The following is a 27977-nucleotide window of genomic DNA, read 5'->3' as shown; positions in this document are numbered from 1 at the left end:
CTGACCCATAACTATCGTAAAACGCTACGACCGGAAGTAGACACCTTTCGCGCATGCGGGGTACCGATCGGGTTTCCGGTACGGATCGGGTAGTGACAACCCCCCCTTCTCTTCAAATCGGGTCTACCCGATCCGTACCGCGCATGTGCAGATGTTTTCTTCTTCTTCTGTTCATTTAATGGCAGTGTACTCCCCAGTGTACGAGGATACTGCCACCTGCTGACCGAGCGAATGAACCCTATTGTAAACTGAATTGGCGTCATTACAAACGTGTGTTAAATTTGATTTAGTGATAGACGAGTGTGTTTATGCTTGTCTGTGAGGAGAGGATTGACTGGAATAGTGATGATGATGTCCGCTATCACTGTCAATTGTCAGTAAACACTTAATCTGGCTGATGAATCTTCACGTGACACATTGCTAAATCAATATTATTGTCTGTAATTAGGCGCCATTCTTCTTATTTTACGGCGCTGTTGTTCAATCGGGGAACGCTCTCTGTTGAGGAGAAAAGCATGAATTTGTTTGTATACGGATTATCCATTGTTTAAATGTCCCGGGCAGTCGAAAAGGAGGCAGAGCTGTTGAGAAATGCTAGGAGCTAACTGGGCGCTAACCGTATCATTCCAATATATTGAATGTCGCAATGTTGGCAAAGAGAGGAAGTGACGTAAGATTTGCGCATGCGGGGTACCGATCGGGTTTCCGGTATGGATCGGGTAGTGACACCGCCACGTCCTTAAAATTCAGGGAAATTAAGGACGCATTTGAGGGCCGCATTTCGAGCAGCCTTCGAATTGGGACATCCTTCGTCGCGTCGCGGTGACGTAATCGGCCTTAAAATGCGGCCTTTAAGGCTGCAGACCCTGAATTGGGATACAGCCAAATTGGTCACTTGCTTCCTAATATATCCCTAACAGGTGCCATGATGAAGAGACAATCAGTGTTATTAACGTCACCCGTTAGTAGTCATAATGTTGCGCCTGATTGGTGTAACTGCAGATTGCCACTGCCTGCACAGTCAAACACAAACCAGCATGGAGACAGAAAAAAATGTGCAAACTTCAGGATTGGATTTGAACTAAAAAAATCTGAAGTAATAATAATTAAAATCTGGCAGCTCCACTTGAATGTGGCCTCCAGTATGTCATGAAGCAAATGCAAACTTGATGAGTTAAGTAAGAAAATGTAAACTTTATTGCAACTTTGTCATTCTATGTTATCTGATTTACAGAAGAGAGAAAAACACTTGTAATGGCACAGTCATTGTATTACAGTCATTGCTGATACTGCAATAATCTAGACGCCGGTGTCGTCCAGATTTGTGGCATATTAAGGCACATGGCTCACTCAGTCTGTAGAGGGAAGGAATAACACAACAAAGCTTTTCCTGCAACTCCTACATTGACCTACCAAAGCATTCCATAACAGCATTATATAATGGGAAAAAGAAAAGCTCTTCACATGAAGGGCTATAGGAAATCACAGTGTGTCCATTGTACATTCTGCCCCAGGAGAGATTAAGACGTTAATGTGTTCACAACATACAGCGTTGCACTAAGACATTTGGTGATCTGATAGGAAACTTCAGTAGACCTGAGTGTTTGAGCTGATACAGTAAACTTTTTAGATCAAAGTTACACAATCAATTTAGTTGAGATAAATGGTAAGTTTCCAGAGTTTGTATCCTCACTGTTTGCCATTTAAGATTTTCCTTTATGGAACAAATTGATTTAAAAAAAAAAAGCAACACTGACAGTTGACTATAAAGAGCCGAGCTTCAGGGTATAAAGATTACGTCTCTTCTTGGACTGATTTTAAACATAATCAAAAAATAGAATCAGTCTCATTTACATTTCATTTGCTTAGAGCATTAAGTCTGGGTTCAAACAGCTTTTACAAGTAAACAACTAAACTTAAGAAAGTGATAGAAGTGTAAAGATAGTCCAGAGAGTAGGCTATGTGATGATGTGACTGAATTACTCATGAAGGTTTATGTCAGGTGGGCCTCTGCACATCTGTTCTTTCAACAATTCCAGCAATTGAATCCTTCGCAAATACTTTGTTTCTCTCCAAACAGCCAATTTCTCATATGCAAACATGCTATGCTTACAACTGAGAGCATTGTATTTATTTGATGTGGCTCAACATTTGGAGAAATATAAGTTTTGTACTTTATTTTTATGGTGAGAGTAGTAGTAGGTAGAAAAGTACCATCATATGGCACATCAATCATATGTTCCTATCAAGTAATTATAAACTGAAGACACTCAACGTTTGCATAGAAATTGGAAAATAAATTTACCGGTTTCAGTAAAATAGGCTTAAGAAATAACAAAAATACAACTTTTTGTTTTTCCATTTCGGTTTTTGTACAGAATAGACAAATGAGAAATCTCCAAAAGAGTGATTTTTAGCACAATTGGAAGTCAGATTTTGCATCTTTTGGACCAAACTATCTTTATACCTGGTCCAAAGTCTTTCACTGAGCCTCACGGCTGCTGCTGCTGGATTCATACTCATGAATGGGAGTGATGTCACAGTCAGATTATCAGATAAAAAGGGACTGATTACATGTATTTATACAAAATCTCCTTTTCACCCATGTGGTGTCATCAGCAAGGTTGTCTTTACAACTTAATTCGGCTCACATGTAAGAACACATCAACAGTCAGTAAAGAAAGAGGCACTCACTTAAAAGCGCTTGATACAGCAGGTTAAAGTCTAATCTAAAATTTAAATATATGCAAAGTTACGATGAAAGTGGCTTGGCCTCAAGTTCATCAGCATACAGTACAAAGGGACATTCATGGATGTCTATGACTTAACTATTCTAAGAATATGAATTATGGGGTGATAGGCTGTTGTGTCTAATGACTTTGTAAAGCAATTCATATCCGTTACTTGAGGTACATTCATCTTTCATAAAACATCGGCCCTTTGGCCTGATGAGTTCAAGTAAGAGCCTTTCCATAGAGTGAGCAAGACATATGGTACCATGGTGCTTGTATGTAGCTTCCTGTGTTAATTTTCCCGCCAGTAAGTGTTTCTCTCAAAAGGCCCTTTTAAACCGCCTTCCTTGTCTTTCTGCATCTTCATTTGGTCTTCTTGAGAAATTCAGATACTTTTAAGCAAACAAGGAGCTCGCTTTGTTCCTCCTTATGAAGAGAGCCAACAGCAGCTACAAATTTAAAGACTGTAGAAATGCAGTATGTAAACACACATACTTCTCCGGAACCATTAAAAAAAAGAAAACAAACAAACAAACAAAAGAAGCAGCAGAGTGGATGAAAAAGTCCAGAAACAAATCACTAAGAGGTAAAACCATTCAGCATAAAAAAAAAAAACAAATGAAAAGAAGACAAATAACATAAAGGAAAAAAAAATTTGAACCATAAAGTGCAAGTATAAAAAAAAAATGTATATACATATCTATATTTCTACAAATCGTCTCAAGGCAGCACTTGAGGCAGGGTCAATGGTCTTTAGTAGAAAAGTGCAAGTTAAGAACAGCACAAGTACCTAAAAAAAGAATTTGATTCAAAACAGTAACAGGATAAATCACGTGACTCTGTGGGACAGTCATCCGAGTCAGCTCCTCCGTAAGAAAACAGCCACCTCCGTCAGGGGGACAGGGTAGTCGTGCAGGAACGTCCCCCCGTCGAACACCCGTGCGTTCTGACTGTCCTGCCATTGAAAGCCCCCGTCAGGTAAATATATATCCCTCTGCACTGCCCCCTTCTCCACCACGGGTGCCACTAACACCTGAAAATAAACACATATAAGGGAGATCGCACATGCGTGACATCAGGATACGGCTGAAGTTGCTAAAACATGCCAAGTGCATTAGATCCCACATCATCAGAACTCCATTAACTGACCTCATCTCCAATGAGGAACTGGTCATTGATGGTAAAGGTCATGGAGTCAGTTGGATTGAGCCACCACATTGGGCGATAGATGGGGTTTCCTGTCTCCTGCCACTCCTCTGCATACTTTTCAATCAGCGGCGCCACATCCCTCTGGTGCCTTGTTAGGTAGTTCCGAGTTAGGTTTAGCACCTGTGGATTACCATTTGAGACACGAGAACAAACATTATTGTGGATTACAGTAAAAAGAAAAAGAAAAAACTAGGGATGCACCGATACCGATACTGGTATCGGGTATCGGGGCCGATACTGTAAAATGTGTGTGTACTCATACTCGTAAAAGTTAACCGATACCATGAACCGATACTAACTTATTTCATTAATCAGAGGGTGGCTGGTCATTTCTGTTGTAGTTTTTTAGATTGGCCACTAGGGGGACATCCCGCGCTAAACAGGCACAGGGTTAGGCGAGTGAGACTGGCGGCTCCAGATAAAAAAGAGAAACTGGAGGCTGCTGTGGCTAGGCTAAACAGCCAACTTTAACTCAGGTTTTGGAAAAGTGATGAAAAATGTCAAGAGAATTTCCACGGGCAGTTTAAATAACAGAGGCTCTGACTCATTTTATCGCTCTGGATGACCAGCCAATGCTGGCCGTGGAAAACATAGGATTCTTCTCAGCATACTCGAGCTGCGATATAAAATTCCCAACCGCCCAGACAGTGCCAATAGTTCAGTGATATTTTGTAAAATTACAATGTGGAGACTCTGATTTTAAGATTTTATTTTTTATCGGCAGGGAATATAATAAAACCTGTCTTCCAATTAATTGTATTTGTGTGTGTGGTAGAAGTATCGGTTTTTGTACTCTGTATCGGCAAGTACTCAGATCCAAGTATCGGTATCGTATCGGTTTGAAAAAATTGGTATCGTTGCATCCCTAGAAAAAACAAAAAAACAAAACAAAAACTATTAGGATTATAACGACCTAATTAAAATCCATCGTTGCCTTTTTCTTGGGCAGTATTTTCATTCAGAACCACTTAGGCCTTTTTCACATCGTTCATCCAAAGAATCTATTTTCAAGAAATCTGGATCAACAGAGTAACTGAAACCAGTGACCAGCCCTTTCCTAAACTAAATCATCCACCGCAAGGATTTCAGTACAAGAAAAATATTGACAGTGAGGTCTGCTAAGGACATTTGTGCCATCTCTACACGCAGACTCAACTCAACAGTCACTCATTGTTGACTTAGTGGGCTTAACTCTGCCAAAAGTCTTTGTGCTGTCTCCCTTTGCCCAAACGACTTCAGCATTCCTGGAAGGGTCACATCCTCTTCAGAGTCTCACGACAAAAACAAAACTTGACCGCCTCTATAAAAAAATGTATTTTTATGACTTGGGATTGAGACCATTTGTAGGAATGAGCCACTGGTTTGAGTGAATCTTTCCCTAATTGAGAAGCCAGGCATGTGTGTGGCTTTGAGGCTTTGCTGCTATTCGATTCCAACGTATTTGCCGCTGTGACCTGTCTGTGACCGACTGCAGTCTCACACATTCTGGAAATAAAGGTGCACCACATTTAAAACTGTAGCAAAAATGTCTATAAAAGAGTCATTTATCACGGGCAATGCAACAGTCTATCTCCACTAAAATATCTCCCCGCTCTCACTTCATCTGGGTTTATGAACTGAAGACCATGCAAGAGACCAAAATGGAAAACATTGCTGCTGTCAAATGCCTCGCCGTCCGAAAAGGCCTATTTTTATCTTTCTCACACAACACAAGTCACAACTAATATATTTTGCTACTTCAGCTCCCTCCTAGTGGAAAAAATGTCATTTGATCACTCCCACTCTGTCACACTTGTCAATTACTCATGGAAATCTTAATTGCCACAATAAAGTATTTTTCCAAGACTTGTCCTCAAATTCATTATCATTCCTGCTGAAGTGGCCCTTGAGAGTGAGAGCGAGCCATAAATCTAGAATAGGGATTGTAATTCAGACCAGATGGACTCGTAACCACAGGTGAATGAGATGAGGAAAGGCGGGAGGGGAAGGGGGGTTAGGGAGGGCATTACCCTTCTTCCTCTGCAGAAGCATAAAGCGTTTTTTTGTTCAGGAACCTGAGCTCTGGTAACACATTGTCAAAAGCATCAATACCTGTCATCAGAGACTTAAGGCTTTGTTTTCCTGCTGTGCATGGTGAATAGTGTGTTCCTCATTTCCCATGGAGAGGTTCATGGTTCAGTCCTGCCCCTCCTGCTGAGGGGAGAGTCAGATCTGAGTTTTGATAGATCAGGTCTCAGCAGTCCTCTAGCTCCCCTGCAAAAGAATCGGTGGGAACTTCTCAGCGCTTGACCCTCAGAATTGAGGGCTGGCTGTTGGGCCAATGAACCACTTCTCTAAGGTCCCTTTTTCATCAGCAGCGTGTGGGAAGGAAGGATAATCTCCCACCCCCTTTTAGAACATCTAATTGGCAGCATTCACACCTCGCTACACTTGATCTCTCCACAGTAAATCTTCACAAGCGAAAATCTGGTTAGCAAGTCATGAGCAGAATGTGAACCTGCTAGGTTGTCACTAATGTGGATGACACAGCTGTAATGGCACCCAACGCAGGCTGCTGCCGGGTGGCTACACGAGGCAGACCGGTAGTATACCTGGCCCTCCCCGAAGATCCAGGGTGGTGTGTGGAAGCTCATAACAGGAAGAAAGGCTGCAATCTCCAGCCAGCGGATGAACAACTCCTCATCTGTGACCAGGTCTCCAGACAGAGAGCCACCTGTGCAGAGGCAGAGAAAAGACAAAAACAGTTAAACAGTGGGTACTTGATGCTCGTGTGGCTTTTTTAATTTGCAGATTTAAGACAACGCAATATGATGTAAGCTTCTCTATTTTGGAAAAAGATCAATTTATCCTTTTAGATCTGATTCATATTAATTACTGGTGTTTTGCAAGCTAGTGTGGGCTATAACATTGTATTAAAACTATCATACCTCATATCTAATGAACAATTTAAGATGTTTCACGGCAGTTATATCAGGCCCATGTTTTACTGACAGCTCCCAGCTTTGTCCAAAGCAACACTAGTCAAGCGCTTTTTTCAGTTCTCACAAAAAGGCAAAAATATCACTATGTGATAAAAAAAGGGACCCATAGGTTCTCGTATTACCTACTGCATCAGGAATGAGGAAGTTGTATCCCAGCAAAGTGTGGTGCAACAGGTTGGGAATGATGGCCTTAAGACCCATCGGGCTCCAATCAGACTGCAGGGGGGTCATCCTCACAAAGAGTGGCTTGTAACTGGACCTGAGACACAGAAAAAGTCCTAATAAACACAAATGCGCCTTACGGGAAGCAATGTCATTGTGCATCAGCTGACAGATTACCGTGTCCCTGCAGTCATAATGGTGGAATCTCCTATCCTGGTGGCCAGGTCAGCCAGCAGGCTGATGTACTTGTCTCCACCCAGAGCTTGCGGTGGCCGCAGTGCCTGCTCCTCAAACAGATTCCCCTCGCCCCCTTCCAGCATGACGTACTCCATCCCTAAATGGGCTTGAAGGGCTCCTACCCTGTCCAGGAACCAGCTCACTGCTCCTGGATTTGTGATGTTCAGCTTTACACAGAACTTTCCTCGCCACTGACTCATCACAGGGATCTGGATAGAGGGACAGAGGCAACTGCATTCTAATTGGTGTTTATTTTACGCTGCTATTATTTTCTCTGTGGATAATTGACTAATTATAAACCGCAGTGCAACTGCTGCTGCAATTATAGATTTCCTGGTTTAGTCCTACTGCATTTGCATTGCATTGCTTTTTTTAATTTGACCAAACTGGAGCTGATTAATGCAGAGAGTCTGCAATGCAGGAGGAAAATATCCCCAAATCTCTGTCTGGTTTCATGTTTGACCGAATAGAGTGTTTTAGTAGCGTGAGGAAAGTTCACTGTCAGGGAAAACTGTACTTAGCATGAAATAAAAATGCGGTGGGTTCTTTATACTGCCTACCACAACAACAAACTAAATGAAAATACATAAATCTCATGTCTGTGAAGGTTCTCAGTCATCCAGGTCATCGTAGTCAAAGGAGCTTGCAAAGAAAAGCGTCTGGACTTCTTTAAGTCCAGACGCTTAAAATAACTTAAAATAAGCTTAAAGTAACTTAAAGAAGTCCAGACGCTTTTCTTTGCAAGCTCCTTTGACTACATAAATCTCTATCTAAGTGGTTTACAATATGATAGTGTGTGCCTCTCATGCCTCACCAGCTGTCCCTGAGGGGCTGAAGGGAGACTGAGCCAGTAGGCCTCCGTGCCATCAATAAGGGAGGTGTGGAACCGTGTGGTGTCCACCCCCAGGAAAGGGGACATGGTGATGGAAATGTTAAGAAGCTTGACAAGTGGGAGGTCCCTGGTCAGTCTCTTGGACATCCCCCTTTTCCTGCTGTTGAGGTAGTCATGGTCCTGCAAAGTGACAAAGAGACAGACAACAATTCTAAATAACTGCATTAATAGTTTAACGGTGCTACTAGCATACACCTTTGCAAAGTTGCTTTGCAGAATTGTAGCTTTGAGAATGCAACTTCTGTCAGAACCATTTGACATTTGCTAGGGTCCTTTGGGAATTAGATGTTAAGAGTCAAACTGAAACTTTGCATTACATAACCGTGGAACAAGACAAAACATATGTAAAATAGCTGTGGGAGGAAAGGCTATATTAGCTCATATTGTTTAATTTCTTAGATCTTTTTCCCCCCACTAACCATTAATTTCTTCTGCTTTTTTTTAATCCAGAAAGAAGTAAAATGCAAAGAAATCCAAATAATGCTTTTATTCTAAAAATTTACTTTATTTTCTATGTAATAAAATGAGAAACAATGCAAACCTATTAATAACCAAATCACTTTGATGCCAGTCCTTGCAGAGTAAAATGGAAACTGTAAAATAAAAATTAACAGAGTGACTGAAAATGTATGGACTCTTGTAAAACTGGAGTGAAAGGGGATCATTGTTGCTAGCCACACTTCTACACAGCCTAACGTGTTAATTCTGTAAGTTTCCATGCAGGATTTTACGCTTGGCTGGTTCTTTATTGAAGTATGAGGGGAGTGAAGTGAGGTGGTACCAACAAAACTGGAGATTAATATCCTTGATCTACCAGAAAAGTAGTGAACTGTTGTTCACCAAATAAAGCCATCCATCATGATTGCGTATTATTCTGTATTATTATTATTATGTTTCTGTTCTTTCACAACTACTAAAAATGCAATGGAAACATTACCAGTGTGTACGTATATAACAGGATGCCTGGCAATAACCTTTTATCGACTGATTGCATTTCTGCCTGCATGGTCTTCTGCTGTACAGTCTGGGTCATATCTGAGCATCAAGCTGGGATTACTTGCTCTAGTTGGCTAAGGTCCCTTCAAATCTCAGCACACCCAGTTCTTTGCCATCCTGCAGTTACCAAACTCAGAGCAACCTAATACCTATTAGGAAAGGCTCTGTTTGTCTTCTCTCAACTATATTTGTTTTGTAATGGAACACCACCAGGTTCCACCAGGTGTTGACACGGATTGACTTGACTGTAGTCCGGTGGTGTTGTTACCAGGCAGTTTGCAATAGCATTTAGGGAAGGGAACTGTATGAATGTGCAGCTGAAAGAATATCTGAAAACATATTTGATGATGAAGGTCCCCATTTACAAGCTGTAAGGCATCACAAAGTGTCCTGGAGATTTGATCGGCATTTTGTGGAACTAAGTTCTGTTGGGCAAAAAAACCCAAACAAACAAACAAACAAACTAAAAAACGAAAACTCCAAAACAAACCTAATCTGGCTTTTGTATTTCTATGTTGTAACATTTCACTGAACCTGTCCTCCCTCCCTTGTTCCCTGCCTCCAGTGCTCTGGAGATCCACTTAAGAAAACTCTTTCATCTCTATCTCTGACCAGTTGTGGGCCTCTGACCAATGAACTCTTACCAGATTTACTACCTGTCAGGGCTCCTGGGTCGTTGACTTAGTGATTTCAGTTTGTTCATGTTCAGTTTAGTTCGCCACATTAATGTTCTCACTTCCTGTTTTTCCCGTGTCAGCTTGTCTCTTGTGTCATTAGTCAGATTATGTTCAGCCCTGTGCTCACCTGTTTCCAATCATTGTCATCGTTCAGCCTGTGTATTTAAGTTCCTCGGTTCCACCAGTTCTTTGTCGTGTCGTTGATGTTGATGTTGTGTACGCTGTCCGTGTTTCCAATCCAGCCAGTTCAGTCATTTCAGTTCAGTCAGCCCTCCGTTGCACGTCCTGTTTCATCCGCTCATCATAATAAACCACCAGGCTTCACCTACCTGCAAGTCCTGCGTTTGGGTTCCTTCTTCCTCGCCTCCACACAAAACCTGACAGAATGACATGACCCGTGCCACGAAGACACGATTGGAACCCAGCGGACTCGGACCTCTATGAGCGGCAGGAGGCAGCGCTTTCCCGTTGGGCAGAGGAGTTCAGGGGAAAACAGCGGAGAGAGAGCACGTCTTCGAGGGGACTCGCCTGGCTCTGGGCGGGCCTCGGAGACGCCGCGTTCCCCCACCTGCTGCCTCACCTGCACCGGAGCATTTGCCGCGGAGAGTGGGCGTTTCTCGCCGCTCCGCTCCTCGCTCACACACCCGCCGCCTCATTCACTGGACCTCCAACCTCGCCATGCCACAGTGGCTCTGCCTCCCAACTCTGCTCAACGGAGGCTCCCGCGCCAGAGGCTCAGTTTACCCCGCGTAATATGGACCATTTTGAGCAACTCCCGGTGGTGAGTTCCAGTGACTGTTTTTCGCACTCTTCGTCTGATTCTTCACTTAAAACGTGTAATAGACTCATCTCTGATTCATGGGGAGTTTCCCTCCTGGACGATGATGTGGACTGGGAAGATTTTTTTCTGCTCTGCTCCCCCAAAGACTGTGAATAGTGGTGGCAGAAGGACCAGAATAATCCCTGATAAACCTGGCAGTATCACACACCCAGTCATTATTTCCACCCCTATCAGTCAGCCTACACCCAAACCTGTGCCAGCTCCCAGGAGGAGGGCAGCTGCGACCCAGTCCACTCCTGCACCCGTGTTCCTCGGGTGGGTGTGACTGGCGTCCAGCCACCTTCCATACCTGTCCCAGCACCCAGGCTGAGGGCAGCCACAACCCAGCCTGACCTCCCTAGAGGCTTGGAAGAGCTAGCCTCTCCCCCTGCTAGTCTACCTCTTCATCCACCTCCTGATCCAGTTTTCCATGCTCTAGCGCTTTCCCTGGTTAGGCTAGCGGACCTGTCCCCTGCTCAGGCACCAGCTTTACTAGCCCAGGCTGCAGCTTTATCCCCTTCAGTAATTCAGTTAGCTCAGCCATTAGCCTCACCAACCTCTGTTCATCCCTTAGCCTCCCCAGTCCAGTCAGTTCACTCACCTGCTGTTTAGCTTCCAGCTCAGTCAGTCCAGTCCCCTGTAGTCCAGTCTCCTCCTGTCCTCCAGTCCCCTGTAGTCCAGTCTCCTCCTGTCCAGTCAGTCCCCTGTAGTCCAGTCTCCTCCTGTCCTCCAGTCCCCTGTAGTCCAGTCTCCTCCTGTCCTCCAGTCCCCTGTAGTCCAGTCTCCTCCTGTCCAGTCTCCGCCAGTCTCCTCCTGTCCAGTCTCCGCCAGTCTCCTCCTGTCCAGTCTCCTGTAGCTCAGTCTCCTGTAGCTCAGTCACCCATCCTCCCACCGCCTGTGGTCCAGTCAGTTCAGTCTCCTACCCAGTCTCTCATTCACCATCCTGTTCAGTTTCCTGACCTGCAGCCACAGCATCCAGAGCCAGCTGTGAGCTCTCTAGCTCCTCAGCCAGGGGTTTCTGCACCCGCTGGCCAGGCCGCACCGCAGCCAGGGGTTTCCGCACCCGCCTGTCTCCAGCCAGGGGTTTCCGCACCCGCCGTCTCCCACGCCGTCTCCTGCAGCCGCCCCTCCATCACCGCCGTGCGTGGTCGACCACCGGACCTGCTCAGTACCCGCCGCTGTCTTTCTGACGGCCGCCCACCGGACCTGCTCAGTGGCCGCCGCCGTCTTCCTCGCAGCCGCCCACTGGACCTGCTCAGTAGTCGCCACTGCCGCCGGCGTAGCTGCCCACCAGAACTGCTTTGGCTCAGTCTCTGGCCGCGTGGCCCCCCACCTGAACTGTTTTGTTTTGGACTCCCTCTCCGCCCCCCCCTGTTCTGTTTTCTTTCTTTTTTCGGCTGTTGGGTGCCGGCCCTTGAAGTGGGGGGGGGTTACTGTCAGGGTTCCTGGGTCGTTGACTTAGTGATTTCAGTTTGTTCATGTTCAGTTTAGTTCGCCACATTAATGTTCTCGCTTCCTGTTTTTCCCCGTGTCAGCTTGTCTCTTGTGTCATTAGTCAGATTATGTTCATCCCTGTGCTCACCTGTTTCCAATCATTGTCATCATTCAACCTGTGTATTTAAGTTCCTCGGTTTCACCAGTTCTTTGTCGTGTCATTGATGTTGATGTTGTGTACGCTGTCCGTGTTTCCAATCCAGCCAGTTCAGTCATTTCAGTTCAGTCAGCCCTCCGTTGCACGTCCTGTTTCATCCGCTCATCATAATAAACCACCAGGCTTCACCTACCTGCGAGTCCTGCGTTTGGGTTCCTCCTTCCTCGCCTCCACACAAAACCTGACACTACCTCTGTGGTTGAAGGAGTGGATTATGAAAATCTGCAGCTATGCAGCGAAAGAAATGAAGATGAATGAAAAAAGAATAATATACACATCTTAATTCTAGTCACTGGGTTAACATAAACTTTTCTAGGCTTAGTAAAAGAAGAGAGCTTCTACTGAAAATAGAAACTCCATGAACTGGCTTTTCATTTCAAGACCTCATATCAACAGACTAGTAGAATTGAACATAAAGCATGGCCCCTGCAGCCAGCTATAATGTCAACACACTATATTTGTAATGTTTAAATAAAAATTTAAGCTAAATACAGCTGATGCCTGCACCCGCAAAACTTCTAATATCTCCATCAGTTGATACCTGCAATGTCAAATGGCAGCAGGACCGCAGCAGGTGGCCCGAGCCACCAGGAATGTCCACTTCAGTGCGATAAAGCAAAGGTTGCATTCGAAAATGCTGAAAACAGCAACCTTTTATGATCCATTTATTAATATGAGAGCTCACACCTGCCATACAAAAACTGTCAAGACAGAGCGTGTTACCAATCCCTATCCCACTATTTGTTAAATCCTGTTGGTGGGTTAATTTTATTTTTTATTTCATTTAAACGGTTTACCCAGTGGGATTTTTATCCAACCCAGATTGGGCTTGCCTTTGCAGAATATTTTCATAATGAAAACTTAACTCTGTCACAGCCTTTAAAGGCTGGGAGAAGACACAGCACAGTTCAGTAGTCAGTGTGTGTCTGCATCGTGTACCATATCAGAAAGGAGGTTGGTGGAATGTTCATTGAGGCTGATGACTCCCTCCCCCAGCTGGTGTCTCTTCAGACGATTCGAGAAAGTCCTCATCTCCCGCTCCACCTTCGGCCCCGAGTCCATGTTGGCGAGCAGCTTCCAGAATGGCAGCCTGCGGCACACACACAGGAATCACACTGGAACAGTTAAACACAGTTGGCTCGCGAGATTAAAGTTTAAATCGGTGCTCACCAACCACACCAGTGCACCGCTGTTATAATAACCAGAAGTGAAGCAGAGTGAAATTTACATCTGGTCTAATCTAAATCTAAACTGAACTAACCGCAGTGCTTTCATGTTGGGCAGCTCCCTGCTGTGCTCCCAGAGCTGTTGCACTGCTTCCTGGTGAGCAGCTTTTACATTGTGGGCCACACACACAGTGTACTGCAGAGGGAGTCGCTCCATACTTGGAAGTGACTGTAGGCAGAACTGCTGTCTGCTGTCCAGCCCGAGCTGCAGGGGGATGTCAGGAGATACAAGCACTGCGACACCTGCATGGTAGGAAGCACACAAGAATGGGCGTCGGTCATCATAAAGCAATTGAAACCTTGCTTTAAGGAGTCAGATAAACAGCTGCAATATAAAGTCACAGTCCAGGTCATACACTCATGCGAAGGAAAAGTCAGGTAATTCAAACAGTTATGATTTAAAGAGGCAGACATCAGCGCAAATAAGACAGTCCATTGCAAATTCCACTTATATGACATAGTGCATGAGTGTTATTGAGACCAGTATGAGTATGACGGATGGAGTGTTGTGGGAGGTAGAGTGCAGCCTGTGTCAGCTGATATTGCTCCACTCAGATGTAAGAAAAACACTCCCCAGAATGAGATATAGCAGCACACAGTTGGATGAGTTTACCCTGAAACTGCTGGCAAGTTCTAAGTAGGTAGGTTACACTGCAGACCAGTGAAATGAGATTCAGGTAGCCTGGAAAGTAACACTGAGGGCAGGGTTAGAAACCTTTTTTATTTGTCCATTATGCTTGCTTCTGGGCAAACACGAGCATTGAATGTCCCGTGCATGTTCCCTCTCCGAATAACAAAACTTACCAGAAATATTGAAGATTTGAAGATGATTTTTCTCTACTTTATCCTTCTAAAACCTTGCAGTTAAGGGGGCCTCTTTAGATTTCTGCTACTGCATGCACATACAATCCATCAGATGGCTTGCATAATGACAAGATTATGTGTAGCTGAAAATTGTATCTGCAGATGTAGTTGCCCTGGAAGGAATGCCCCATTCATCTCAGGTTACCCTAACCCTAACCACTTCTCCCCTAACCTGACTCCCCACCTTCTCCCTCCCAGCTTTAACAACCTTCAGTTCCTCTGTGCTCTGCTTGGCTATGTTTCTGTCCCATCTTAATAAACGGAGCCATTAACACAGACCCTGACCTCGTATTGAGATTTTGCAAAAGCTGCTCAAAGTAACCAAACTGGGGTTTAAGATTTGTGACCAATCAATGAACAGATTAGACAGTCTGAGAAACTGGTGAGACGTTGGCTCATTTCAGCTGCTCTCTCTAGTTTCAGTGGGCTTACTGTTCTCATGGAAGCAGGGACCAGGAGCAGGCGGGATACTCGTGTACCAGTTTATAATCAGATTAATAGTTTCAGAGATCAGTATTTAAAAGCCTTGTGAGGAGCCTTCAGCCACAGGGTAATTCCCACGTGTTTGCAATGGATAATGTCAAAGAGATACTGGTAACACCTCAGCTGCCTCTCACAAGGTATTAGGTCAACATCCACGTGTTTGTTACAAATTTTATAAATGCAGATTTTATTTAGGAAATATTTATGATAAACATTTAATTTGATGTATTTCTGACATACGGAAATATTTTCAATAACAAAGGAGTTGAATGGACGCGAGAGAAGAAAATTGATAAGGCAAAGGTGCTTTGAAAGAGTATGGTGGTGTGTGATGTGGTTTGCAGAGAAAATTATAAAGATTTATAGAAGGATGGAAGTGGAAAGAAAGTAGTGGAAACATACGCAAAAGGACTACACCAGACAGCAAGAAGCCTCGTAGACTAATGTGCTGCTGAAGCTGCAAACAGTGGCTTTTACTAAAGTGCATACAGAGTGGAAAACGGAGTTGAATTTGCCTTCTCAAGTCATAATTAATTTTTGTTGGAAATGACACCGCAGAGCCTCGAGGAAATGAGACAAACTGATCCCGAACTGCCGTACCTGTTATTCCATCTCGGATTAAACGTGCATTTTTGAAAGTTAAGTATACCAAATCCTGTCGTCTGTTTATAAAATCTTAGTCAAAACACTATGAACGCACTGGTGTGCCTTTTTCCTGTCAGGGAGCTTCTCATTTAAAAACAACCCCCCTCCCAAACCATTCTAATCCTGTTTATTTATTACGCTCTGTAAGACGCAACGTATGCTAGCAGGATTTATGATCATTTTAAAGAAAATGAACAAGATTTGAAGCCTTAAGTTGCTCCCATAGTGGTGTACCCAGGAGGTGAGGGAGATTTTTAAAGCAGCTTCTTAAAAATTTCAAAAAATTCAATACATTTTCTTTTTTACCAGCTCTCAAAAAGTGACATTTTGTGACTGGTGGAAAATATGCTCTCGCCTTCAAAGCATCAGTTAATTTAAAGATTACACACGTTTGCTGTACAGATCTGATTGACGTTTCTCAGTTTTGTAGCTGTCGACACGCAAATCAAACAACCATCAGATATATGTGCACATACGTGAATTCTCACGTACACGTCTCTCATGCGCACCTTGTTCAATGTGCAACTGCAGCTTTCCAAGAGAAACAGTGCTCTTTGCTCACTTTCGCTCAGTCTGACCTCAACATCTGTAGGTGGTAGCAGACCCTGTGCACCTTCACCCGGGTCGCTAAGGTTTTAATGTGGCGTCTGGGATCCTCCAGAGTGCTGGTCTGAAGGAAAATGCTACTCTATGACTCCCTGCTGCTGTGGACCAGATGAACTGCACTCTTTTACCTGTCATAGTTTTCCTGTTCTTTCTGACAACCGTGCAAACTTACAGACCTGACTAGGGGTTAAAAAAAAATGTGCATTCAAACACTAACCCTGTGTGTGCGGGTGTGCGAGTTTGTGTGTGTTTGGCATGTACTTCTTTAACAATGGAAATTTCGTTTTTGTGCCCAACCTCAAGAAATTGATGGCCACAAAACTGGGACATTGCCATTGTAGTAAATTTCCAATCCCACTTATTGAAGAAATAATGAAACACTAAAGAGGCTCTCTCTGCTCTACTCCTATCATCAATCAGTTTTATTGTTTCAAGGGTGAGACACTGTGTTCTGCACAAACATTACAGATGTGTCCTTTTCAATACTAGCAGATTGGATTAGACAAACTCTAAAAACTGCGAGAGCCGATGATGTAATACTTTTTGTTTGGCTTCAGTGGTGACGTTAGCAAACCGTTTAAACTCATATTTTGACATTCTCACTTAAACAAAGATTTCACTAAAGCTCAGGGTTAAAGTAAGGAAAGGGAAATGACCTGAGCAACCACAGGCAAGTTACGTGTCTATAAGAAGAGTACAGAAGCTGTCCTATTGTTACACCCTTTAAAAAGTCTTTCTTCTGTTTCTTGCCTGTTGTCCTTCATGGAAAGTATAAGAGGTCAACTATGGAAAATGTTGTGGGGTGATTTTCATTCAGTAGTTCTCTCATACAGGAGATGACAGCTTGCTTTTAACAAAGCTTCAGCTGGCTAACGGTGTCATTCTTGAAGTGTTTCACATCTTACTTTTCCGGGAGTGTCGAGGTTTCGGGGCAGCTGCCCAGGGACCTCTTCGTGACCTATTGAGCAACGCAGATGAGCGTTTTGGAGCAGTGTCCTACGTTTGGCATCTTGATCTCGGATTGGTTTAAAAACCAATAAGAAAATCTTCTTTAAAACTTTTCCAACGAGAAGACATTTAGTAAAAATTAAGAACACAGCTAAGAGAGCTAGATTTCTTTTCTGATTTCTTTTCTGATTTCTTACTCTTTGGTACTCCGTAAGCCTTATTTGTGCTTTCAATTACTGGCAGTGTTGGGAAGGTTACTTTTTAAATGTATTCCATTACAGAATACAGAATACATGCCCCAAAATGTATTCTGTAACGTATTCCGTTACGTTACTCAATGAGAGTAACGTATTCTGAATACTTTGGATTACTTAATATATTATCATGCTGTTTACAACTACATGAATGTACTATTGCTGTGATTTATTACTGTTACTGAAGGTCCGCGGCTCCGAACCGTAGTAAAGGGACCTCTGGCTAATACGGTGGGTTCGTGTCGGGCTCGTAGCCGAAAACTAGCTTTACTTTGTTGTCTGGGTCAACTTTGCTAGCGAGAGACAGAGAGAGGCGTTGAAAGGCTGCTCCAACAGAACTTATTGTTTTTGGAGGAAAACACGAACACGGTGTACAGTCGAGTCTTAATAGCTTACTTACAACTGGGCTCGTCAGGCTCTCTTCTTGGCTGCAGTGGTTATTATTATATTTACATGCTTCCAGCTCCCGTTTTTGCTCGATGACAGCTCGTACTTTTCCTTTTTCTCCCTCCCTCGCTCACAGACACATAACGGGTATGGCAGTCCATTCTCCCTGCAGCACGGACTACACTGCCTATGATGCTACATTCTTTAGAGCTATACCGGTAGCATTCTGCCTATTAGCTTAGCATAACAACAACAAAAAGGCCTCTCTCACCCAGGAAACACGCAGAGAGAGGGTCACCCTGTAACCATGGCAACCGTAACGCTGCCGCCTGGAACAACAGAACGTAGCTGTCAAACAAACAGTGTTGCCAACTTAGCGACTTTGTCGCTATATTTAGCGAGTTTTTAGACCCCCTAGCGACTTTTTTTCTAAAAAAAAAAAAAAAGTCGCTAAAAAAAAGACATGAAAGCGCATATCGCTTTTACTCTCAACAAGCAGCGGGTGCTGTAACGCAGTCATTTCTTCTTTTACTCTTTTACTGTTATGCTGTTTTGTGGATCACAAGGTTTAAAACTACTTATAAACACACACACACAAAGTAACTCCACCAGAGTGCCTATTTCGGGTCACTTTTGCCGTCCAAGCCCAGATTAAGGAGCAGGGTTGGAATTGTGACATTAAAAAAAAACAATAATTGCTAAAAGAAATTTAATTTGTAGTTCTAAATAAACTCTAAATGCATTTAGGACGTTTTTTACTCACTTTATGTCTCTTCCACAATGTTATTTCTCTCTCCAACAACATAGATTACAATTACATTAGCATGACCAATTATGCAAATTAGGTGATGACGTCATTTAGCGACTTCTAGTGACTTTTAGGACAGCCAATAGCGATTTTCCTTACTGAGGAGTTGGCAACACTGCAAACAAAACCCAAACAGTCCTGACCCGCCACAATATGAAACAGGGAAGTACCGCCGTGTAATCCATTTATTTCAACAAAGTAACTGTATTCTAAATACCACCTTTTTAAACGGTAACTGTAACGGAATACAGTTACTCATATTTTGTATTTTAAATACGTAACGGCGGTACATGTATTTCGTTACTCCCCAACACTGATTACTGGTTAGGAGAAAGCGAGTGTATTTAGTCTTTGCATCTCCAAAACATTTGTAAAAAGCTTATAGCTTGGATACCTTGCATTCAGATTGCTGAACGACATTAAAATTTTTTGATAATTATCTGTTTTTCTTTTGTGGTTTCCTTCCTTCCTCTTCTATTGCTTTCCATGAAACTGAGTAATGGAAACATGTTTTAGCTTTAACTGTTCTATCCCTTGTCAACATAAAGCTCCGTTATATTAGAGACAGAAGTCACGTGTGCATGTGGAGGAAGTGGTGTAATATCTTAAAGAGTTGTTGTAAAGTTGTTGCGAGGAATCTTGGAGAAAGCGTGTTCGGTGTGTTTCTCTTCATGAAAAAAAAATCTATTAAGAAAAACTAGATTCATTACTGGCTGGCTGAGCACAACAGGAGGGGGAAATTTAAAGTAGTTACACAATCACATTTTTAAAAAAACTAAAAACGTTTGTAATAACAAGTTGGAAACTCAAGATGAAAGCCAAACTTCAGCTCAGTACAAAGCATTTGGATACAGGCCATGGAAAAATGAAGTCTTTTATATATGAGAATAGAATTTCTGGCAAATAATTCACCTCTCACTTGTGTGCCAACATCCAACAATTATTTTACACATAAATCCCGCCGTGTTAATTAGTCACACACGGGACAAAAATGGCTACTTTGCTTTCAAATCAATGTGTTTCAAATAATCGTTTCCGCCGCTTGTATTCCCATTACTGCTAAAGATCTCATTATATTATAATCTATTTCATTTTGTTTGTTATTTTAGGAGACAAATAAAGAGACAGTTTTCATCTGTTACTGGTTTGTCTACTTAGTATTGTTTTAAGCCCACATGCAGCACACAATAACAATCTTTTTGAACACATGCAGTTTTCCCATGTCAAGCCTTCGGACCTCTAGCTGTAGCTCTTTTAATATGCCATTATAATGCATGTGATCTAGGATGCTACTTTGCTAATAGCTAATCTGTTCTTACTAGTCCAGTTGTGTTTTTGAATGGCTAAAGACAGGTGTGGCTGTGATAAGTTCCTCCAGTTGGAAACGCTCTCAAATGTCACTCTGCTGCATGGTGGCATGCTGTATCTCTTTCATCCAGTTTCTCCACCTTGGCTTTACTTTGCTACTCTTTACCCGTCTTCTTGATTCTCTGTTTAATATCACCAATTACCATACATATAAGCTCTATTATCACAAATATTTCAATCTGTCTGCCATGGTCTTTAACTATCCCCAGGAGTCCTCTTAAGTTTTTAATGTCAGCCACGGCTCTATACTGCTCACAACATTTATAACTCAAGCTATGACTAACTAGAGTCAGTGTAGACAGGACTCTTGCAACGGTCAGCGGGTTCAAACAGCCGTGAAGCCTAATGTTACGTTAAAGCTGCATTAACTGTATGTTTGTTCCTGCAAAGCAGATTTATGAAGACAGCTAAGATGAAAGTGTTGTCAGTCCATTAATAATAAATAATATTAACCAAAAGTAAAGACATGTGGCGATAGTTTTACTTTTCTTTTTTTACTATTGGAATACTGCTAATTTTTTTTTTTAATGAAAAACAACACTGGAGTTCTTGTTTTTCACCCCAAAATGAAACTGAGCACTGATGATGCATACCAGCTTTTCTCTACTGTACATTACAATACACATTTATTGGCGCAGACATATCGCTGCATTTCAAATACACATGAACAGCGTGTACTGTGTGTCTATGACCGCATACGGTGCTGTGTGCATGCAGCTAACTCCTTTTGAGAAGCACTATCCTAATCACGGTTTGCTGAGTGTTGGTGGAGATAGCTGGATTTAAAAGCAACTTTTCTTGAGAAGAAAAGGGGTGAGGAGCTGTGCATGCTAATAACCAGTGATATATGATATAATTTCTTCTCTATTATTTCTGTAAGTATTTTTCCAGCTGCATTCAATTAGACTTGATAAAGTGCAAAAAAAGAGAAAAAAAGCAGGAACAAATCACTTCTCTAATTAAACTTTCACACGGTTGTGTAACCTCACAAATCTCTATAATGATATCCACACATGAATGTGGATTTTCTTTGCCAAAAAAACTTCTGTAATTGTTTCCTGTCCCAATACTATTATCCATAAAAATAAAGCAGTTATGACTCAAACACATTATAAGATTTATAGCTGAATTTTCCATAGTTTTTTTTATTTGCATTTCATTTATAGTTCAGTTCTGGCTTCTTTCCAAGCTGAGTTTGCTTATTTTTTAATAGTATGACGGGTATTTGTCAGTGTCTCGACTTCAATAACACTGGAATACACGTGACAGTACAGCCATAATAATGTTAAAGCAGCAGATTCTATTAATGTAGTCATCCCAAAACCTTTGCATTTGAATTTATCTCTATATTCTTTGATTAATGTATCAGACGTTTACACTTAGCCTGGCTTTTTAGTTCCGTTTTAGTTAACTGGAATGTTTTTCCACGCTTTTACTTTGGTTTTGGTTAACTATAATAACCTAGTTCACAGTCATAATCACACTGGATTTTAATCTGAGATATCATGTGGTTCTTTGGACTGAGCTGCTGGGCAGATAAGGAAGATAAACGCAGCTGATGAAGACTGACAAAATGCTCTTTCTATACAGATTTTGCCCGGAGCAGCAAAATGAGCACAAATTCATTTTGATGCATGTAAAATGCAATATTTTTGTACAAAATATAAATGTAAATTGAACATGTAGAGAGACTATAACAGGGGTCATAAAAATAATGGTAGATACTAATAGAGTATGCAAACTACACTGGAATTAAACCATAACTGGATATTAACTGCATTCCTCTTCTTTCTGTGTGGAGTGTGCATGTTCTCATTGTGTGTACTCTGTGTACTCTGGCTTCCTCCAAAAGTCCAAAGACATGCAAGATGAGTTGGTTGGCGACTCTAAATTGGCAAAAGTGTGAATGTGAATGAATGCCTGTCTCTCTGTGATAGCCCTGCAACTGACTTTTGATCCTTCCTTGGTGTACCCCACCTCTTGCCCTATGACAGCTGGGATCGGCTCCAACCCCCCGTGACCCTGAATTCCATTACTAGAAGAAAATAAATGTCTGGCTGGATGGATGGATTGATTTGTCTGGCATGTGACGTGATGTGGTCTGAGAAGGTGTCCGTTTGCTGTCAGTTCTGACAATAAAACACAGTACCTCACTGGACTGCCTCTGAAACTCGTATGCCTTTTGTAAAAGTGGCTGCTAATTCACAAATGTACCAAGTTTACACCGGAGAGAACAGCTCTTTCGTGCAGTTCCAGCAGGTGCAACATTTCTACTTGCAGCAAAGGACCACACAAGTCTGAAGGTTAAAGCCCTTGTTGGTGATGAAATGTGCTGTAGGTTACACGAATTACTTCTTTTACTAAATAGACCGAGAAGCTACTAGTTTGTCACACATCAGACTGATTATGTTGTTGGCAAATAAGGAAAATACATGAAACTTCCAATGTCCAATATCTGAAAGTGAGAAGTGTTGAAATGCTTGGAAAATGTCTTTGATCATGGAAAAACATTTTGTCTCGGGCCTAATGTGCACATTATGCAAATCCTGGAGCCAAACAAAGACATCCTTGAACTTTAAAGCAGGATATCATGTTAAATATACCTTTAATGCTCCAACAGGCATCATTGTCATTGCTGAGCATCAGTTTGCTATGTTTGGGGCTATGTATCTGTGAGAGGTTACTTGGCAACAAATAAACAGTTGATCTCATTGGGATCTCATGCTATCTCTGGCTGCATGTGTGTGCGTGTGTGTTTTTCTCTCGGTGGAAAGCTAAGCAGATAAACAAAGGGTTACGGGGGTCCTAATAATTACTGCCATCCTTTCACAAGGTGGAAAAGGGATTTAAGTCATGTGACTCTCAGGCGAAGCCTGTCACTGTTACATAACGTAGCAAAAGATATATGTGTGTATATGCGGTTGCATGCGGTTCCATCAGTATGTAAATGACTGTGAGTGAAGCTAGTGCTAACAATCAGTGAAGTCGATGATTATCGGTGATTGTTTGTGTCGCCTTATTGGGTGATGTCACTGCGTTCCCTGTGGCAGGTTATTCGAGTTGTGTAGTTACTCACAGCTAAATCCTAAACCATTTACAGAGCTCAAAGATATTCACTTTACACCCAAGGCCTGCATGTAGAAATGAGTGCATAATATGTGCATATTAAAGATTTTTTGAACAATGTCAATGTGCTAATAATAATAATCATGATCTCAGATTGATATCGAAATTCAATAGGAACAAAGATTAGTTTATTTAAGCAGTAGCTCAGAAACCAACCCAACACAAAGACACATTGAATCTCCATAGTCCATGAGATTTGTGTAAACGCACATGCACACACTCTCTGCAGAGATTCTTCATCAGTCATATTAACCATTCACATCCGCTAACAGCCCCTGCCTCTCCCCCCTTACCCCCGAGGATAAAATCTAACACCCTCAAAATAACCTGGTGAGTTATAAGAGTCAGCAGGGCCTCCATCCAACCTGCTCTGTTAATAGAAACAAAAGACAATTACTCTGGTATTCCTAAGAGTTAATTTAAGATGCTATAGGTGGCTTGATTGCCTTTGTACTCTAATCTCTGAATTAATAAACTGACATGCCACAGCCAGCATCGTGTCACACTATCTTTGTGGCGAAGCCAACTTATCTAGTATGTTGTGTGTGTTTTAGGGACGCTGCTTCAGGACCATTTTTGCCAGCTCAAGCATAAATGCTTACATGAGGGGCTGAAAAGGGTAGGACAACACAACAACATCCACAGGGCTTCCCTCGCGCCCTGGGATTCACGCCACACATGGTATACCCACTCATGTGGGATCAAGTTTCAAGAGTCCTTGTTCTTGTTCTAACGCTGCACCAATAGCAAGCGTGGCAAACTGCCAACATCCTTACTGAGGAGATCTTTTTTCTTGTAATAACATAGCCGTGGAGAAGATTTCTAAGTCCACTGCTAACGACGAGATCGAGAGCAAATCCCATCAGTGACCTCTTACCCGATGAGCCAAGGAAGTAGCGCTCCAGGGCAGAGCCGAACCCAGAGGGATTGTCCTTCAGATCACTGACGATGAAGGGCTGCATCGTGGCGTTCTGATCGTTGATCGGCCAAGTCTGACCCCGAACACTGGCACCCCCGTACCAGGATATGTTGGCCATGGAGAAGCAGTCCTGAATAAAGACACGCATGTGCAAATATACATGCAATCACACATTAAAGGGAAAAGGGAAAGAAAACCAGAGTGAAATGTTTGCATACAAGAAAAAAATAAAATAAAACAGTGATTAACTAATTCAATTAACTTTATAAAAAGCCATATATTATTAAAATAGTAGCTCAATTAAGTATGGAAAGAGTAATGTTTGTGAGGAGAGGGTAAAAAATTTAATTTGGTTTTAAAACACTTTAGCAACCTCACTAAAGGGCACCAACATTTTGTCAGTATTTGACAAAATAATAAGAAAAGAAAAGAGAATAGAACAGAAAGTTTTTCGTTGTCATCCCTGCTCTGTGGTAAATATATGGAAATTAGAAGTACAGCAGTTGATGCAATAGGGCAGCAACTCTCAAGAACAAATTATTTAAGAGCATCTAAATATTTTAGGAGACTTACAGTCCATAATAAATTTCATTTCTGTTCTCAAATTAGGATTTTACTTTAATTTAAACAGCTACAAATGTAACAACATTATTCATAAAAGCATTGTATTAATGTTTTTTTGACTGGATGAGTTAATGTAATATTTGAAGTTCAGTGTCAGTTAAGGTTACATCTGGTTTATCAGTGAAAAAAATGCAGGGATTGAGCGTCAGAGAATTTTTAATTTTTTTAAACGAATGCTTCCCTTCTGTTTTCAAGAGACAAATACGCAGAACTTAAGTTTATTTTTTCACGTCAGCAAATCTGGGCTCCATTAAGCAGTTTCAAAACAGGTGCCAAGTAGTCACCTGAGAGGCTCTGGGCAGGATTTTTGGAAATTGTGAAAATAAATGTGACTTTGGTTTAGAAGATTTTCTGTGAGCAGTCACACCACATGACAGGGAGTTAAGTCGAGGAATGTTCCAGTGGGGACAGATTAACCTACCCAAACTTTGCAACAGTTAAATGCCTCTGACGATTAAGGCAGGGGAAAGTGCAGTAAGTACTTCACTCAGTGTAGTTAATTAAATGGCTTTAGAAAGAGACAGAAATGAAGCATAACAAGTCGCCTACAACGATTTGACAAATTTTTTGGTCCCCTTTCTGATTTATTTATTTCTTTATTGTCTATTTGTCACACTTATGTTTCAGATAATCCCAAAAAAATTAATATTAGACAAACAAGCCCCTCTTACTCTAACTCTAGTCCCACAGAATGAGACATTATCCACAAATGGAGAAAACTTGAAAAAGAAGAGACAGGTCTACCAAAATTACGATGAGAGTGCACTGACAACTCGTCCTGGAGATCACAAAAGAACCCAGAATAGCATCTAACTTGCCTCAGTTAAGGTCAGTGTTCATTATTCAGCAATAAGAAAGAGATTAGACAAAAATGCCATCCAATGGAGAGCTCCAAAATAAAAACCACCGCTGACCAAAAAGAACAAAAAAACTCATCTTGCATTTGCAAAAAAACATTTTGGCGATCCCCAAAATTTTGGGAAAAACATTCTGTGAACTGATGTGACAAATGCTTTTTGCAAAGTTTGCGTCCCGTTACATGTGGCTTGAAAATAGCGGAGTATTTCACTAAAAGAGCATCCTATCAAGAGTCAAACATGATCATGAGGGTCTGTTTTGCTGCTTTAGGACCTGGACGACTTGCAGTTACTGATGGAAGCTTGAATTCTGCTTTTTCCTAGAAAACCTCTACCAGAGACTGTCCGGCTATTCACTGAGGCTCAAGCACAGAATGATCCAAAATACACAAGCAAATCCACCTTCAAATGACTACAAAAAACTAAAAAAAAATTAAGGTTTTGGAGTGACCTAGTCAAAGTCTGGACTTTAATCCGAGTGAGACACTTTGGCGTGACCTTGAAAAGTCAATTATGCTCAAAAACTCTTCAATGTTGCTGAATTAAAACAATTCTGCTCAGAAGAGTGGGCCAAAACTACTAGGATGACTAAGACTTATCATAAACACTTGATTGGAGTTCTTGCTGCCAAGGGTGATACAAGCAGTTATTAGGTTTAGGGGGCAATTACTTTTTCACATAAGGCCAGTTAGGTTTGAACAACTGTTATTTGCCAAACCGTTTTTGTGCTTAATAAATAAAAGCATCATTTTAAACTGTATTTTGCATTTATTCGTGTTATCTTTGTCTAAAATACATGAAATTGTAAAACTAGCTTGATTATCTGAAACAAGTACCAAGTGTGACAAATATGCAGATAAATAAATTTTAAAAAGAAGGAAAGGAACACTGTATGTGCGCATGCTTGTTTCACGTAGTTTAACATAATTCCCATACACTGAAGATCAATATAAAAATCCAGTTAAATTTAAAAACATTTATACAAATTTAAAACATTTATCCTGCGTTTGCCAGAATTGCACTTTGAAAACGATATCATTAATCACGTATGCCGCAAGAAACACATTTAACTCTCCAATTATTTTTCTAAAAGGAGATTTCTACCATTTTGAAAGCTTCTGTTTTCCGTTAATAAGTTATATGAACAGATTGTGAGTGAAATACATTTTTTCTTCTTGATTATTGATATGCTTTTAAAGTTCTTATTCTATAATATTTGACGGAGAAACTGCCTTATATTACTTTGCAAAGGGACCTGCTTATAAATTGCTGCACGCTGTGCACCAGAAATAGGCTGTCATCAAAGCAGGGCAATGTCATTCCGCAAACTACAAACTACAAAGGGGGACATTAATGTTCCTAGCCTGAATAAGGTGCAAAACTGGGTTTGCACTCCACATTTTGCTGTGATTTGTGTATTTCGTGTGCACATAAAGAGAAACACTACCTTCAGCTCCACATGACAGTGTACCGGTGCCCAAGTCATGCTGTAACACTCCGTCTCCGTATCCTCATTCGCTTCGAGCGAGATCTTCACCTCGGCCACCGAGTCCCAGGTATAGCAGAACTCAGTTTTATTGAGCCAGCACAGGTTCCTCACGAAGGGAATCTCTATATCGGTGTTCCCTACGTTCCCGACGTCAATTTCCACGTAGGTCTTATCCTCAGTCAGGGTCTGTATGAGCAGCGAGTGGGTTTTTCTCTCCCAAATCAGTCCGCTGAAAGTTCCCCTAAGGATCCAGTTTTTGTTGGGCTGGTCCACCACTTGCCAGTATATGATCCCGATGGTCATTACGAAGAAGACGGCAACCCCGAGACAGGCTATCGCTCCTTTCCAGGTCTCGTTCATCTCCTTCAATCCCGTATCCCATGTTACCTCTGGGATGGGGCTAGGGTTCCTATTTCGAGCGTGGGGCATGTTGTTTTTGAGATCAGCAAAGAGTCAAAGAGTAAAAATGCTGCAGAAATCTCTGAGCGTCAAAATCATCTGTTGCTTCATCATGTCATGGTGTTTTCAGTGAAGCTACAGTGTGAACCATTCTACTCTTTATCATTACACGGTTTACACTGCTGTTTTGGGTTTTTGCGCAATTGTGCCGGCAACAGAGACCTGTCATGTGAGGAAAGCTGTGAGAAAAAAAAAGAAGCCCAGCGCAGAAATAAAATGATATGAATGAATAACGGACTTACCACATACTGCTGATGTTTTAAAAGGATTGGATTTGTAAATAGCATTGGGTGCAGTGAGCTCTTAGGCAGCCTCAAGTAGGGTTTGGCAGCAATGCCTGCGAATAGCTCCTAAGACGCTGTCTTGCTTGTCCTGCACTTTCTGACGTAACGCCGGGTAGTTTCTTCAGAGGAAAGGTAGAGAGGGGGAAATAGGGGATCAAGGGGGCTTGGCAGAGTCTTGGAGGTGCCCGCCGGGGTGAGGAGGCCACGGGCAGCCTGGAAGGGAGGGACCCCCATGCGTGCTCCCAGACTCTCCCTGCGCTCTCCATGCGTAAA

The 27977-nt window shown here is 42.1% G+C and overlaps 1 protein-coding gene across 3 annotated transcripts; it reads right to left on the bottom strand.

Annotated features, from left to right (window-relative positions):
• Positions 1–1155: 1155 nt before the first annotated feature.
• si:ch211-236l14.4 (SITS-binding protein) lies at positions 1156–27977 on the bottom strand. Of its 3 annotated transcripts, XM_087842932.1 has the most exons (11): positions 27663–27977; positions 26920–27582; positions 23950–24121; positions 13619–13826; positions 13297–13447; positions 8136–8333; positions 7262–7530; positions 7045–7181; positions 6533–6654; positions 3882–4061; positions 1156–3765 (listed from the first exon to the last, which is right to left on the bottom strand). In XM_087842932.1, the coding sequence occupies exons 2-11, from the start codon at positions 27388–27390 to the stop codon at positions 3592–3594; spliced, it is 2082 nt and encodes a 693-aa protein (XP_087699058.1). In that variant the 5' UTR covers positions 27391–27582; positions 27663–27977; the 3' UTR covers positions 1156–3591. The 3 variants fall into 3 exon arrangements, with proteins under 3 accessions (XP_087699058.1, XP_087699061.1, XP_087699062.1); XM_087842935.1 differs by having other exon boundaries at positions 26920–27977; XM_087842936.1 differs by lacking the exon at positions 1156–3765 and having other exon boundaries at positions 3961–4061; positions 7049–7181.

The sequence above is a fragment of the Neolamprologus brichardi genome, chromosome 7 (assembly GCF_056152115.1).
Source record: "Neolamprologus brichardi isolate AB-2024 chromosome 7, ASM5615211v1, whole genome shotgun sequence".
NCBI lineage: Eukaryota > Metazoa > Chordata > Actinopteri > Cichliformes > Cichlidae > Neolamprologus > Neolamprologus brichardi.
The sequence above is the reverse complement of the archived record's forward strand: the minus strand, read 5'-3'. Positions and strand labels throughout refer to the sequence as shown.

What these genes read in the sequence shown, in the direction of transcription:
- si:ch211-236l14.4 (XM_087842935.1), bottom strand. Translation starts at nt 27,390, where the DNA reads ATGCCCCACGCTCGAAATAGGAACCCTAGCCCCATCCCAGAGGTAACA. An exon ending in CTACTTCCTTGGCTCATCGG is followed by an intron (nt 13,827 to 23,949) that starts GTAAGAGGTCAC and finishes CCTACCATGCAG; the next exon opens with GTGTCGCAGTGCTTGTATCT. An exon ending in GGATCTTCGGGGAGGGCCAG is followed by an intron (nt 4,062 to 6,532) that starts GTATACTACCGG and finishes GGTAATCCACAG; the next exon opens with GTGCTAAACCTAACTCGGAA.